The 16,253-nt window shown below is 39.7% G+C and overlaps 1 protein-coding gene across 1 annotated transcript in view; it reads left to right on the top strand.

The window, feature by feature from the left end:
- The window catches only part of PIK3CB (phosphatidylinositol-4,5-bisphosphate 3-kinase, catalytic subunit beta), a 120,987-nt gene extending 107,692 nt beyond the window's left edge, over window positions 1-13,295 (top strand). Inside the window, exons 18-22 of the mRNA XM_006846651.1 lie at window positions 1,088-1,255; window positions 2,275-2,398; window positions 10,213-10,358; window positions 11,560-11,692; window positions 13,158-13,295. Coding sequence (XP_006846714.1) covers window positions 1,088-1,255; window positions 2,275-2,398; window positions 10,213-10,358; window positions 11,560-11,692; window positions 13,158-13,295 — 709 coding nt within the window. The remainder of the gene's footprint in view (window positions 1-1,087; window positions 1,256-2,274; window positions 2,399-10,212; window positions 10,359-11,559; window positions 11,693-13,157) is intronic.
- Window positions 13,296-16,253: the final 2,958 nt, after the last annotated feature.

Here is a 16,253-nt window from a genome sequence, read left to right as displayed (position 1 = left end):
CCTCATATGCATACGAGAGCTGGACAGTGAATAAGGAAAACTGTAGAAGAATTGATGCCTTTGAGTTATGTGTTGGAGGAGATTGTTGAAAGTGCCATGGGCTGCTACAAGAACCAACGGATCCATTTTGGAAGAAGTGCAGCCCGAGTGCTCCTTAGAGGCCAACATGACCAAATTTCGTCACTCATACTTTGGACATATTGTCAGGAGGGACCAGTCGCTGTAGAAGGATATCATGTTTGGTAAGATGGAGGGTGAGCGAAAAAGAGGAAGATCCCCAACGAGATGTATTGGCCAAGTGGCAGCATTGATGGATTCAAGCATGGCAACAGTAGTGAGGTTGGCCCAGGATCACGCAGTGTTTCGTTCTGCCATGGTTAAGATTAGTATGGGTCAGTACCGACTTGATGGCACCTAACAACAACAACGCTACCAGGGCTCCTTGGAATGAAAAATGAAGGGTAGAGGTGGAGAAATGCTTAGATTCTGAGTACGTTTTGAAGGTAAAAAATTAAATGTTGAAACTGAGAGAAAGAGAATAGTACATGATGAACTTAAGGTTGTGGCTGTGAACAGTTACACGAATTAATACCTAGTGTAGTGGTTACGAGTCAGGCTTCAAACCTCAGGGACATCAGTTCAAAACTACCAGCTGTTCCGCAGGAGAAAGATGAGGCTTTCCGCTCCCGTAAAAATTTACAGCCTTGGAAACCCTGTACAGGGTCGCTATGAGTCTATAGACATCACAACAACAATATGTATAAAGTGCTCAGCCTGGAGCCTGGACCTACTAGGTGCTCAAAAATGGTGGTTCCCTTCCTCACAATTATATTGTATAAAAAGGATTGTCCTTCCCTATACCCATACCAGCATATAGAATGTTTCACCAGAACAACTAGATAATAACTTACCACCTTTACTTGAACATTGAAATTCTGGATAAATCACTCCATCTCCCTAACAGAAATAAAAGTTCACATTTTTCCATGTAACCATAATACAGTAATGCTAAGGACATTAATAGTAATAAAACATAAGAAAATATCTGATATTATGGAAAAATAATGTCCATTTTTCCCTCTCTCAGGATGCTGCCTTATGGCTGTTTAGCAACAGGAGACCGCTCTGGCCTCATCGAAGTAGTGAGCACCTCTGAAACAATTGCCGACATTCAGCTGAACAGTAGCAATGTGGCAGCCGCTGCAGCCTTCAACAAAGATGCCCTTCTCAACTGGCTTAAAGAGTACAATTCTGGGTTAGTTTAGTCGGTTTGAATATCAGTGTTCTTTACAGAGAGCTAAAGTAATAACTGTGTACCCAATAAGAATCAACAGTGTCTTAGGGGAAATATTAGTATTGCTTATTTATTGTTTTAATCTATACACATCTTCTTAAACTTAAGAGGGTTATCATTGAATTCTACTTTATTTACACCAAATTTTAGAACCTTGCAGTATAATATTACTATCTAAGAGTATAAATGTTTTTAAAACAGTACATTAAAGTTTTTAAGTACATTAGCTTCTATAATTATGTAGCGGTATGAACTAAGTTTTGAATAGATTACTCTAATACAAGTAAAATGAGTTTGTAGACTGTGGTCTCTAAACTAATCTTAAAAAAAAAAAACACCCATTTTTAGAACTGTTTTATATATATGGTTACAGTATTATAAGCACACTGATACATAGAAATGAAAGGAATTCTCATTGGGATGGGGAAAGTGTTACAAGTAGTTTTGCCTAAAGACTTTTAAGTAACAACACTCAAAAGTTTTCACTGAGTAGATACAAGGACTTACTATGTGGAGAAATTGGGCTCCAAGTTTTTATAATCTTCTCTAAAGATTTGCCCTACTTATTTAAGTGGTTTTAACTATAGTACATAACACTTAAACATACCATTCTAGTCTTTAGTCAAAAGTTAACAAAAATGTTCCAATGCCTCAGCATCGCCGAATAAAATCCATGTCTCCTCCCATTGCTGTGTACATACATGCCCCTATCCTTCCTCCCAACTGATGCACAACACTCCAAACACAGACGTTTCAATGGCAGAGGCAGAGTTACATGGTGCTTTTGATGCTAGCAAGCTTATCCTTTTGCCCTGCTCCTGTGATCATGCTGACTCCCGTGGTTGATTCAGCATGCTCTGCTCATGTGGTTTGGGCTGTATATTGTAGTTCACAGTTCAAAAGGACACAGCTGTGCCCATTGACTCTCATACCCCTGCATTTGGAGGCTGAAAATATTTGTTGCTTCTTCTCTTGTTTAGGGATGACCTGGACCGAGCTATTGAGGAGTTTACCCTGTCCTGTGCTGGCTACTGTGTAGCTTCTTATGTTCTTGGGATTGGCGACAGACATAGTGACAACATCATGGTTAAGAAAACCGGTCAGGTGAGCTGCTCCCTGAGGTCTGTCAAAGACCCTAGTGATGCCATGACACATAGCATCTCTCGTGAAACTCAGGTGGATTCTTTAGTCATTGTCAGAATCATGTATTTGTCTTTCCTTCATATGTCCCTTGCTTTACATACCATGTGCTTCATATATCCATTTACTTGTTCAAAATTACATGGTACACATATGTTTAAAAAATCTGTACTTATTTGAAAGTGACCCCTTCAAATACAAAAATTAAGAATTGAAGGAGCAGATGCTGTGCTGGGTGTATGAATGTCACAAAAAAAAAAAGTTATTTTAAAAAAAACAACAACTGGGAAATATCTGGGGAAAAGGGAACATGAAAAATAATCATTTTCGGTAAAAATCATTTATATTAAGCAACGTTAAAGGAGATTTTTTGGGTAAATTTTCAATATACGCATACCGGAGTCACAGTGTGACATTGTAGGATCAGCACTTAACTGTTAATTACAAGATCGGCAGTTCAAACCCACCAGCTACTCCTCAGAAACCCTATTTGGAATCAACTCGACAACACTTAACAAAAACAGATGCATACCAAAAGGAAAATTTCTGGGTTCATGTGTAAACTTTTGACTCTAGGTGAAACCCAGAGTTTTATACCTCCTGAGAAAGATTTTAGATAATTCTAGTTTGGGCTTTGAGAGTTTGCCCAGGACATAAGCACCAAAGTGTGGTCTACCTGTCAATGCACGCTTTCTCGATGAATGTTAGACCCAGCACTTTTGAAGGCCCTGCTTGAACCTTGTAACCACAGCATCTACACTTAAAAGGATTCCTTTAGAAAATTGAAAACATTGGTTAATTTCCATGCTTTTCCTGGCACCCCTTTGAAATGAAACCTGTACATAGAGCAAGATGCAGCTGTTCCAATAGAACAAGGGAACAATGAATAGTTTAAAATTTGGAAAGGTGTGCATCAGGGTTATTATATTCTTTCACCATACTTATTCAATCTGTACAATGAGCAAATAATCAGAAGCTGGATTATATGAAGAAGAATATGGCATCAGGATTGGAGGAAGACTCATTAACAACCTGCGATATGCAGATGATACAACCTTGTTTGCTAAAAGCGAAGAGGACTTAAAATACTAATGAAGATCAAAGATCATGGCCTTCAGTATGGGCTTTCTTTACCTCAGTGTAAAGAAAACAAAAATCCTCACCACTTTACCGAGAAGTAACATTAAGATAAGTGGAGAAAAGATTGAAGTTGTCAAAAGACTTCATTTTGCTTGGATCAGCCATCAACACAGATGGAATCAGCAGTCAAAAAAATCAAACATTGAAGAAAGACCAGCAGGAAAAATACAAAACAATAACAGCAGTCCAACTGATTACTACAAGAATAAGCAAGTTGCTCGCCCAGGAGACATGAAGTCAAGTGGTCGGGTCCCCTCAGGGCAAACCCCCTTCCAAGACTAAGACTCAGTGGGAATACACAAGCAGACATGCGCTCTGATTGGTGACCATGTTTATCACCAATAAGGGGAAGTGAGGGAAAAACAGCAATGAAGCTGCAAGCTAAGCCCTACAATGTTTCATAGACTCCTGTGAACCCGGGTGGAGACCTGGTTGGCCAGTAGTGTGGCAAGACCTGGGGACTCTTGGGCCCAGAGTCACTGACATAGCCACAGAGGACTAGAGTGGAGAGTGAAGAATCCAGCTAATAAGAAGAGCTGGCAAGGACACATGCATAAGAACACCCACACTTGCAGATAATACCCACTTGACCTGGCTTCAAAGTAATTTGATACAATTTGATGAACTTGACCTACACCAAAGGATGCGGTAACTTACAAGAGGAAACAAATCTTTACAGCGAGGATCATTCCCACCCCCTCCATACACAGAGTAAACAGGGATGGGCCACTTGGACATTGGCTACCCAAAATGGGGGGTCTACAAAGACAAGAAATGACTCGCTTACAAGCTTTCAAGAGGGAGCCTCGATCTAGAGGGCTCAGAGGAAGGTAGAACCCTACCCAGAGAGCAGTGACGCCAGAGATGGAGGCAGAGACGATGACCCAGAGAGGGAGAGGAGCTGTGTGCTGATGACCGGGGAGCAGGCTTGCTGTTGGTTGGTTGATGATGCATGGAGGGGATTGTAACCATGGTAATGAAAGAATATATGGTAGTATGAATGTAAAGCTAATGTTCTCCCATGTAAACAGTCACATAATTCTCAGTAAAACATTTAAAAAAAAAAAAAAATCAAACAATATATTGCATTAGACAGATCTGCTGCATAAAAGACCTCTTTCTCTTTAAAGTATTCAAGAGCAAAGATGGCAGTTTGAGGACTAAGGTATACCTGACCCAAGCCATCGTGTTTTCAAAAGCCTCAAATGCATATGAAATGGACAATGAGTAAGAAAACCATAGAAGAATTGATGCATTTGACTTTTGGTGCTGCAAGTGTTGGAAGAAGTATAGCTAGAATGCTCCTGGGAATCCAAGATGGCCAGACTTAATCTCTCATACTTGGGACATATTGTCAGGAGGAACCAGTCCCTGGAGAAGGACATCATGCTTGATAAAGTGGAGGGTCAGCAAAAATGGGAAAGACACCCAACAAGATGAATTGGCCAAGTGGCAGCAACAGTGGGCTCAAGCATAGCAACAATTATGAGATTGGCACAGGACCAGGAGGTGTTCATTCCATTGTGTTTAGGGTCTCTATGAATCAGTCCCAACTTAATGGCACCTAACAACAGCAACTCTGAAATGATAATAAGGAATGTTAAAGTGCCGTCAAGTCAGTATCCAACTCACTGCAACGCTGTATAGGGTTTCTGAGGAACAGCTGGTGGGTTTGAACTGCCAACCTTGTGATTCACAGTCCAGCACCGTTCCAGGACATATTGTGGTAGTGAAAATTTTCTGTCGACTGGGCCAGAATTCTCAGTGATTTGGCAGTTTAGATATAGCTATTCCCCATGATGCGATGATAAACCAGTAAGAGGATTAAGTGTGTATGGGTTGTTGGTAAGTGCAGTGGAGCTAGTTCTGACTCATAGCGACCCTGTATAGGGTTTCCAAAGAGCAGCTGGTGAGTTTGAACTGCCAACCTTGCAGTTGTGGTCCAGTGCTTCATCCCACAGCCCCACACTAGCATCCTACCTGTAATCCCATTATCACCCTGATCTGATTTATGGAATATCCTTCAAGGTGTGCCATGCAACACCTTTTATCTTGCAAGAGATAAAAGGAGAGAGACTTGAGCTGAGAGTGGAGTGCTTTGGACCTCAGGTCCCTCCACTGTGAAGCTCCTAGATCCAGGGAATGTTGGGCCTACAGATGGCTGAAAGGAAACAAGGACTTTCCCGCCAGAGCCCACAGAGAGAAAGTCTTCCACTAGAGCCAGCTCTCTGAATTTGAACTGCTAACCTCCTAAACTGTAAGAGGATAGATTTCTGGTTGTTGAAGGCATCCACTTGTGGTTTTTCTCTTACAGCAGCACTAGATAACAAAGTACATACATCAATAGACTCGGGGGATGACAGAAAGTAATATAATGAAGTGGTAATGACTTAGCAGAGCTGGGAAAATAGAATCCTGAGTATTTGTAAAAAGGATGTCAGTCTAAGAAAAGCTCTAAACTCAGAGACACCAGGTATTGTTGAAGGCAGAGATTTAGGAAGAGACTAAAAACAGATTGGTTAGCAGTTTGTATTTGAAGCATTTAGGTGCTCAAGTTCTTTCACCAAGGAGAGGGAAAATGTTTTCTCTGAAGAAGTATGTTCTCCTGACCCAAAGACACCAGGTTCCACAGAGACTCAGGAGAATATTCCATATTAAAAAAAAAAAAAAAAAAATGGAAAGAAAGTGAAACTTGTCAAACTAAATGTTGTGATACCCAGCCACTTTGCCCAAGAACTCTGGAAGCCAGCTCTTTATCTCCTTGGCAAGAGACTAGATGAATGAGAAGACCTGGCAGCTGAGTACTCTCCCCAGGTGAGGTCTTTCTTCAGTCACTCTTTAAGGAATCCCACCAATCAACAAGCCTACCATATGCATGACCAGTCAAGGATTATCACAAATTTGAAGGAAACTTCCATCATGAAAGATAAATGGCAATAGAAAAAGAACAAACTCTAGGAAAAATGTAGTAAACAGTAAATAATTAAAATGAGAAAAGAAGACCTCACTTGAGTCCTGGTGTGGCACTGTCTGATCAGTACTGGACCGCTGACCACACACAGGGTCGGCAGTTAAAATGCACCAGCTTATCCTAAGAAACCCTATACAGTGTTTCTGAGTCTGAACATACATGATGGTACTTAACATTTAAAAAAAGAAAGTAAATTGAAAGCGTTTATAGAAATTATTAAGAACAAATACAAAGTTAAAATAGAAGCAGTGTAAATAAAAAGTAGCTAGTACAGACTGTGAACCACAAGGTCAGTGTTTCAAGCCTACCAGCTGCTTTACAGGAGAAAGATGAGGCTTTCTGTTCCCACAACAATTTAAAGTCCCAGAATCCTAATATGAGGTCGCTATGACTCATTGCAACTCTGTAGGGTTTCCAAGGAAGCAGCTGGTGGTTTGAACCACCAACCTTGTGGTTAGCAGTCCAGTGTTTATCCTATTTTGGCCCACACCAGGATTGAAATCATAGCCATTTGGCTCAGAAACAGAAAAGAGAAATGGGATGAACTTAGCAAGCATTTCTCAGAGCTGACATTCATGAATGTCCAGTCAAAAGAATATAAAATTTCCTCACAGTAGTTTAAAAAGACCCATGCTAAGACCTTCAACCATCAGATTTTAATGCATTATACATAGGGGAGTTCTTAAAAGCTTCCCAGAAAACCTAAATGCCCATCAGTGAATGGATAAACAAAATGTGATACATACATGCAATAGAATACTACTCAGTATGAGAAATGAAGTATTAATTTATGCTACAGTATGAATAGAGTCCTGGTGTGGTCGTGCATGCTAAAGCATTGGACTGCAAGGTCAGTGTGAACTGTAAAGTAGGCAGTTCAAGTTCACCAGCCACTCCTCAGAAACCCTATACAGGGTCTTTATGAGTCAGAACTGACTTTACAACAGTATGGTTGGAACTTAAAGACATTATACTGAGAGAGAGAGCCAATCAAAAAGGACAGGTAGTGGGTGGTCTCAGTTATATAAAAATACAAGAAAAGATAAATGTATATATAGAGATCAAAGATTGTTAATGGTTATTAATGCAGGAAGGGAGGGGGGAAGGATTTACAGTAATGGAAAAATTAAGGTAGGGTTACACAGCTATTATAATTGTGGCTAAGTTCTAAATCTGTAAAAATGCTAATGGGCAAAAGTAGTGTAATATATATACTTACAGCAATGACAAAACACAGCTGCCAAGGCTATGTATTTACAACCAAACACCCATAGGCTTTGGTTCCTTGGTTTGGAGGTAATTTAGGGTCATGGTTTCATGGGACATCTTATTAACTGACCCAATGGGTTTAGTGCTCTGTTCTACCTCTCAATTCATAAAGTTGTGTCCAGTGCCTTAAAAGCTTGCAAGTAGCCATCCAAGCAAGGCACAATAATTGGCGTCTGTTCACCTGGAACAATGGAGGTCCGAGAGTCAAATATAGGGAGAGGATACGCAGTGTGTGACTAATTGCCTTCATGAACCATGAGAACAAAAGAACTGGATGATACCCAGCTACCATTACTGAACATTTTCTTCAAAGATTCTATAGAAGAATCCTTATCAAAAGGAAGGAAAATCCAATGGAATTTGAAATTCTCATGGACTCTAGACTTTTTGAAGCTAAGAAGGCTGGATGAACCCATGAAAATATTGCCTTGAGATCATCTTTAGACCTTAAAAAGAATATATCCTCTGATACCATCTTAAAACCAAGCAGCAGTTTAAAAAAATAAGAAAGAAAGGTCTCTCTTGAGCATTATGCTCTTTAAGACCTATATGGGATCAAATTGACAACTGCAACGCAAAAGATTAATAGAAACCTTAGAGGGTAGTGAATTTATGTTAATAAGGGAAGAGCAGTTCAGATATGAAGAGTGAGAATGTGCTCAGTGTCACTGAATTTTCCATGTAGAAACTGTTGAATTTGTGTATGTTTTGCTGTGTATATCCTCAATAACAATGATAGTGTATTTTTTTTTAAGTAAACAATAAACCTCTAATAAAACAAATAAGAATAAAAATTTTGTAGAACAACTACCCAGAGACAGACACAGCAGGCCATGCACTAGGCAGGGTTCAGAAGTCAGAACCTGACACTTGACGTCTCAATATAGCATCATTGGAAATTGTGACAAGGTTAGGGCAAATGATTTCTAATCTAGAATTCATAACTAAACTATCAACTATGACAGTAGAATAAAGATATTTTCAAACACATAAGGTCTCAGAAGGCTGTCAGAATAAAGGCATCCACCAGAACAAGGTTCTAAACCAGTAGTTCTTAAATGAAGTTGTTTTGTGTCCTTCCCCCACTGCTTCACACCAATACATTTGTCTGTCTAAAGACAATTTCTGATTGCCACAACTGAAAGCTATGTTACTGGCACCTAGTGAGTAGAGACTAAGGATGCTGCTAAATATCCTCAGAACAAACAATTATCCGGCCCAAATACTAGTAGTGCTAAGGTCTAAATGATGACTTAACCCAAAGGAGAGTGTGATGTGGAACTCAGGTACCGGGGTATGCATGTGAGAGAAGAATGAAGGGATCTCCGAGGACGATGGCTCTGTGGCAGACCTAGAGAGCAACTGACTCAGATGGGACTTACTGATTACCTGGTCATGTGGAAATAGTTTTTAAAATGGATCTTGAGGAGAGTGAGAAGAATTGATGGTAAATACAGAACACTAAGCCAAGAAAAAACAAATTATTTTCTTCCGGAAAAAAAAAAGATGAACAATAGAAGAAATGTAATCATAGTATATATCAGTCACATGGTTCAGCATTGAAATATACGTACATGATCTAAACAGTATAAATACCAGAAATTATAACTTAACAGCATGCTATATGATATAATAAGAGTGCTAAGTTTTTATCTTCTGTGATAGGAATTGCTGTTGTAGAGTCAGTTCCAACTCATAGCAACCCTGAATAGGGTTTCCAAGGAACAGCATGGGTTTGAACCACCAGCCTTGTGGTTAGCAGTCCAGTGCTTATCCTATGGTGCTGCACCAGGACTCCATAGTAGGAATTTATTTGTTGTTATAAAGTGCTGTCAAGTAGGTTCCAACCCATTTCAAATGAGGGCATAGTACTCTGAATAGGGATTCCAAGGAGTGGCTGGTGAGCTTGAATCACTGACCTAGGGGTTCAAACCAACCTTGCAATTGAGCACAGTAACCCACGGCACCACACCAGGACTCCATAATGGGAATAGTAATCTACTATTAAGAAGTAAAAGCAAATAACAAACTTGTTATTTAGGAAAATGAAGGTAAACTCTACTCCAGAGAAAGCAGGGAAATACGTGGGGGAGAAGTTACTTCTAAGTAGTTAGCACTCGGGGAGAAGTTACTTCTAAGTAGTTAGCACTCAAATTGAGTGAGCTGGTGGGCAAGAAATTACTCTTTTTCATTATGTGTAACTATTTGACCTTTTTAAATTTTTCCTTTCTACTGGATATATACAGTTTAATTTTAGGGTTTGAAACACTAGTATGAAACACTTTCTCTTAAGACACAGAAGAGCTCAGGTGAGGGGCTTCTTGGACTGCTGAGAGCTTGCCCTTTATTAGGAATATATTAGAAAAACAAGGAAAATTGAATCTCATTTGTTTTCCAGCTGTTCCACATTGACTTTGGGCATATTCTTGGAAACTTCAAGTCTAAATTTGGCATTAAAAGGGAGCGAGTGCCTTTTATTCTTACCTATGATTTCATTCATGTGATTCAACAAGGAAAAACAGGAAACACAGAAAAATTTGGCCGGTGAGTATTGTCCTTGTGTCCAAGCTAAACTCCTCTACCACTTTCTCATTGGGTCAGTTGGACTAGTATTTCCTATGCTGCAATGTAATTGGATCTGAGAGGTGAACCATCTGCTAATAAGAGACTTAAGGAGGAAATTTGCCTGTCAGATCCATGACAGGAGAAGCCAAGAATGTTAGAAATATGAAATAAGTTACTATGTTTTATTCTAACAGTATTCCACCATTTGCTTGTTTCAACAAATTCTCTGTAACTTTAAAAACACTGATCGTGAGATGCTTAGAGAACAGGCATGTTCCTGTCATTCTGTTTAGAGTATAGTCAGAGAGCCAGAGCTCAGGGATTTGAGGAAATTTTCAGTCTCTGGTTTATGCCTCAATACCTGCATATTCTCAAGCATTTATATACGTCTTTTTGCCTACGTTTCTTCATCTTCAAATGAGGGCAAAGATAATTATAATGATGTGGCTGATACAAACCATATGCTTAACAAATGACCACTGCTATCATTTCTAGTACAGCCTAAATTTATGCAGAATATACCTGTGTCCAGTTTCCTATTTGGCGTAATAAGGGAGATGTGATTAGATGGTTCTTTTGAAGGACCATCTTAAAGAGAAAGAGGAGCAAAGTCCAGAAGACCAGACCCATCAGTGCAAAAGCACTCATGGATTTGGTGGGACCATTAGAGAAGTTAATCTTTCTACCTAATCAGACACCAGAATCTAACCATACTCAGAAATCAGTCTGGATTCCCATTATCACTTAGTTTGTAATCAGTTCGTATGTCTCATAGAATGAAAAGGCCTAAGTGCTGCAGTATAATGCACTGGGCCACCAGGGCAGTTTGAATCATAAGGTCTTTGGTTTAAACTCACCAGCAGATCCTTGGAAACCCTATACAGGGTTGCTATGAGTAAGAACTGACTCAAGGGCACTAAACAACAACTAAGTGTAATATATTGTCTTTTGCAAAGAATTTTAATTTAGTTTTGAAAAAGATGATTTTAGAGAGCCTGAATTATGTTACGTGTTTTAGTACTGGGACAGTTTTCAAAATAAAAATTAGAACTGAGCCTTTAGCTCAGTAGAACATTTCCAGCTATGTAGTAGAAAATCTAGATGTGTATCATCCTTTTCTTTGGTGAAGTGTTGTACTCACTCTAACACTACCTCCATGTAATTCCCTGCATAATGAAAGGTTCCGCCAGTGTTGTGAAGATGCATACTTGATATTACGACGGCATGGGAATCTCTTCATCACTCTGTTTGCACTGATGTTGACTGCAGGGCTTCCTGAACTCACATCGGTTAAGGATATTCAATATCTCAAGGTATAAAACCCCCCCTTTTTTATATGTTGGATATGGAGTTTGGTACGTCTACCTATTTAATTCAAATGCTTAAAGGCAGTGAAACAAAGACACTTCCTTTGAATCTTTGCCAGGAGAAATCTCGGAAGATCCTATAAAGGAGCAATTTTGAAAAAGGATCTTACTGTCCAGATGATTTCCCACCAGTTGTTGTTAGGTGCCATCGAGTCAACACCAACTCATAGGGACCCTATGCACAACAGAACAAAACACTGCCCCGTCCTGTGCTAACCTCATAGTCATTGCTACACCCAAGCCTATCGCTGCTGCCACAGTAACAGTCCATCTCATTGGGGGTCTCTTTCTCTTTTTTTTCTGACCCTGCACTTGACCAAACATGATGTCCTTCTTCAGGGACTAGTCTCTCCTGATAATATGTCCAAAGTATGAAAAATGAAGTCTGGTCGTTCTGGCTTCCAAAAAGCCCTCTGGTTGTACTTCTTCCAACACCGATCTGTTTGTTCTTTGGCAGTCCATGGTACTTTCAGTGTTCTCCTCCAACACTGTAACTCAAATGCATCAACTCTTCCACAGTCTTCCTTACTCACTGTCCAGCTTTCAGGATCGGGCACACCTTAGTCCTCAAACTGACATCCTTGCTCTCCAACACTTTAAAGAGGTCTTATGCAGCAGATTTGCCTAATATAATACATTGTTTGATTTCTTGACTGCTGCTTCCATGAGTGTTGATGGTTGATCCAAGCAAAATGAAGTCTTTGACAGATTCAGTGTTTTTTCCATTTATGTATATTATATGTTCATGGTCCACTGGTGTGGATTTTTGTTTTCTTTGCATTGAGAAGCAACCCATACCGAAGGCTTGTGGCCTTTGATATTTATCAATAAGTATTTTAAGTCCTCATTTTCAGCAAGTAAGGTCGTATCATCTACATATCACAGGTTGTTAATGAGTCTTCCTCCAATCCTGATGCCACGTTTTTCTTCATATAATCCAGTTTCTTGGATTATTTGCTCAGGATACAGATTGAATAAGTATGGTGAAAGAATATAACCATAGCACACAACTTTCCTAATTTTATGCCATTCGGTTTAAATTCCACCAGTATAAAGAGCTTAAAGAAAGTTGATAATTAGGCAGGGATCTCCCTTTCCACACACTGGAAGAATAAGGATTAGCACTTTGCTTTTCAGTCACCTGAATATTTTCCTTCCTGGGGTCTTACTGGGTCTTGTGGAGTCATTGGATTTGGATCTTTGCAGGAAGCAACTGAGGTGTTTTGTAGTGAGTTACAAATTTATTTCACCTTAAGAAGCCTTGTGCCAGCAGTCACTGTACCTTGGTGTTACAGCAGAACACATGCACACTGCCCGATAGGATGCAAGACTGAGCCATCTCTACACAGTGACATCCACACATCACTATCAAGCGTATATAAAAATCACATTTTTTCCCCTTCATTTTTAGGATTCTCTTGCCTTAGGGAAGAGTGAAGAAGAAGCACTCAAACAATTCAAGCAAAAATTTGATGAGGCACTCAGGGAAAGCTGGACTACTAAAGTGAACTGGATGGCCCATACAGTTCGGAAAGACTACAGATCTTAACGGTCAGCCTTGCTCCTAATGTATTTGTTGGTTTTGTTTCATTTTCATTTTGCATTTGCACTAAATTGAACATGACCTTGCCAGAGATGTTATAAAGGGAATGAAATCCTGGAATTCAGTTAAATAAGGACAAAGCATTCCACAGAACCCAACCTGAACAATCCCTGATGACCACCCTCTGCTTTTTGAATGCTTGACCGAGACTCATCATGAAAACTGTCAACATTATAGATAATCACTTCCTGCTGACTTTGCACGCCAAGGAATGCTACTAGTGATTTCTTTCGTCTTCTTTCTAGTGTTTGGTACTTTTACAGAAAGATGTAAATACTTCTTTTCAGTATTGGGCTGGTGGCTGTTCCTACTTTCCAAACAAGGCTTTAAAGAAGGTAATTTTTTTTTTCCCCCTTTTAAAATTGTGTAGGCTACATATTATGATATAATTTGAAATTATGATTATTTTTCAAAAGAAACCTGTGGAAACTTAATTTTTTGTTAGTATTTATCTACCATGATAGCATCATTCCAACTAGACTTGCTGAAAAATCTATGGTTGAGGTATATATATATATATATATTTATATATATATGTGTGTGTGTGTGTGTGCATATATATATATATATATATGTTTTATGTATATATGTATGTATCACATGTATTTATAGTATTCTAGTAGGAGTTCTGTGTGAAGATGTGTCTTTGATTTTCTTTAGCTTTAGTATTACAGTTTTACAAAAAACAAACCCTACTTTTCCCTAAGTTACTTTCTGTTAACTGTGTGATCCAGTTCTTCCAGCTGCTTCTGTAATGAGGCACATGTTAATACAGTTTTTACATGGTATCTATGAAAGACTTCACTTCTTACAGCATAATATTTGAGCTAATGTGTTCAAGAAAGAAAGCAAATGAAAAGGAACCTCTTTATGGAATAAACTTCAAATCTGAAAATCCAGTATTTTATTAAAATGCCAGCGGTTCTTACTGTATTTATTAAAACTTGTAATAATGTGATTTTTTCAAAGATATTAGTTTGAATTGAAATAGTTCTATGCCACATGGGATTCTTTAATTTATTTGTTGAGGTACCATACATTTAGGGTGCTAGATGGCAAATAATGTTAATATGTGCAATAGGAACTACTGGTTTGAATGTGTAAATGAATTCTCTTTCTGGGTATTGGCAACATCCAGCAAAACTGCTTATTCTCCAAAGAGTATTGCGAATTCTCATTCCTCAATGACATGGGAAAGATAACTGAGTGATTGCCCTGTGAATGAGTTTTCTATAGGAATTTTATTAAAGATTGTTTAATTTTGTTGTCCTTCTTAATGTTCTCAGTCAAATAAATGGGTGAGCTGGTTTAGCTGCTCTTGGGATTTGTAGGCCTCTTCTTTATGGGCAACACGGGCCTTTGGATCTCAGCAGGGGACTCTACGAAATGACAAATCAATCTCAGAAGTCAGCTGATATCTCTTCCTGGACTTCTCTCCTTGCATCCCAGCCCCACAAGACAGTCTGGCAGCATATGTTAGACTTTTATCAACCCTGTGAAGAGAGGCTTCTGTACCTTTGGGAGGTATCCATAGGTCTGGGATAATGTCCCTTCACCTCCTTCCTCAGCACTCAAATCAAGCCCAAGCTACAGCCACTTTGGAGTTCTAGACCAGACTCAATGTGAATTCCAGGAATAAGACTTATGTAGTCTTATGTGTGTGTTCTCTGAGATCTTTGTTCAAGAGCAGTTCACCCTTATACCCACCAGGTCACAGGTCAGAGGTTGGTGAGAGGTGAATACTGCCAGACAGAAGTGAGTACCACTGTTGCCAGAGGAGTTTCCTCAGGCCAAAGAAGGACTTGATAAATGTATGCCAAATCAATATGAATGTGAATGTGTTCAGGAGCACAAAAGGGAAGTGAACTTCTCTGTATGTTCATGACATTGCTGACCCTGAGTTCAGGGTCCTTGACCCTCTCTTCCCCCACAGCGATAGCTAGGACAGTGAATGCAGTAGCCCTCACTCAACAGCAGCTTCTCCCCATCCACTAGCTGAATTTCTCAGTACTGAGTTGGTACCTGGCTAAGCCAGAGAGGAGAAGGTGGGGAGGCGGAAGGCTATAGCCGACCTCCATACTGAGTTAGGCCCCTGGGCTACAGGAGCAGCTTTTTGTGTGGGACATGAGTTACTTCATGCCTCGGCTCTTGAGGGGCTTGGCCAACAATGGAACTTACTCTAAAACACCTGACTTCATGTTTTCTGCTCCTTTCCCAAGTTGCCCCCAAATAATGTCTTGAAACTTTTTATACATCTCCATGCTTGAGGACAGTGTTTGAGTTTGCATGGGTCTGGAGAGCTAGAGGCTAACTTTATTAAGCAAGGGATTCTTGAGTTGTAACCTCATACCTATAGGCAGACCCTGAACTCCAGAGGTCAAGACTTGCAGTCCAACTCTGCCTCTTTGACCCTTGAGTAAAGCTATTCGTTTCTCAGGGGCTGAGCCGCCTAATTTGTGAAATGAAGCTGATAATGCCGCTACCACTCCATTTTTGAGAATGAGAATGTAAGCCAAACCTTAAGTCAACACAAACTATCCTTTTCTTGAAGGCCAATGAAGGAAGGATCCTCTGGTAATGAAAGACCACCCAGAGTTCCCCCCTGTCTCTTCTGTGGGGAGATTCTATCAGCACAATCTCAGTTATTCCACCCACAATCCTGAGTGTCTTGAGTGCCGGACCTCAGCTTAGCAGTAATGCAGTTGTCACTTGTCTACAGAAGGTGAGATTAGTCATGGGGTAGAGAGGAGAGTTATTTCTGCTCTAAGATGTATATAGCTAATGGCATTTTGAAATCTATGATTCTTTTTCGACTTTTAAAGCCCAGGTTCAACAACTCAAGTTTGGCCTTTCAGACCCCTCTTCCCTTCCTGCCATATATATACACCTGTGTGTGTTTGTGTT

This window comes from Chrysochloris asiatica, unplaced genomic scaffold (assembly GCF_000296735.1).
Source record: "Chrysochloris asiatica unplaced genomic scaffold, ChrAsi1.0 scaffold00028, whole genome shotgun sequence".
NCBI classification, from domain to species: domain Eukaryota; kingdom Metazoa; phylum Chordata; class Mammalia; order Afrosoricida; family Chrysochloridae; genus Chrysochloris; species Chrysochloris asiatica.
This window is presented reverse-complemented; position numbering and strand designations above follow the sequence as displayed.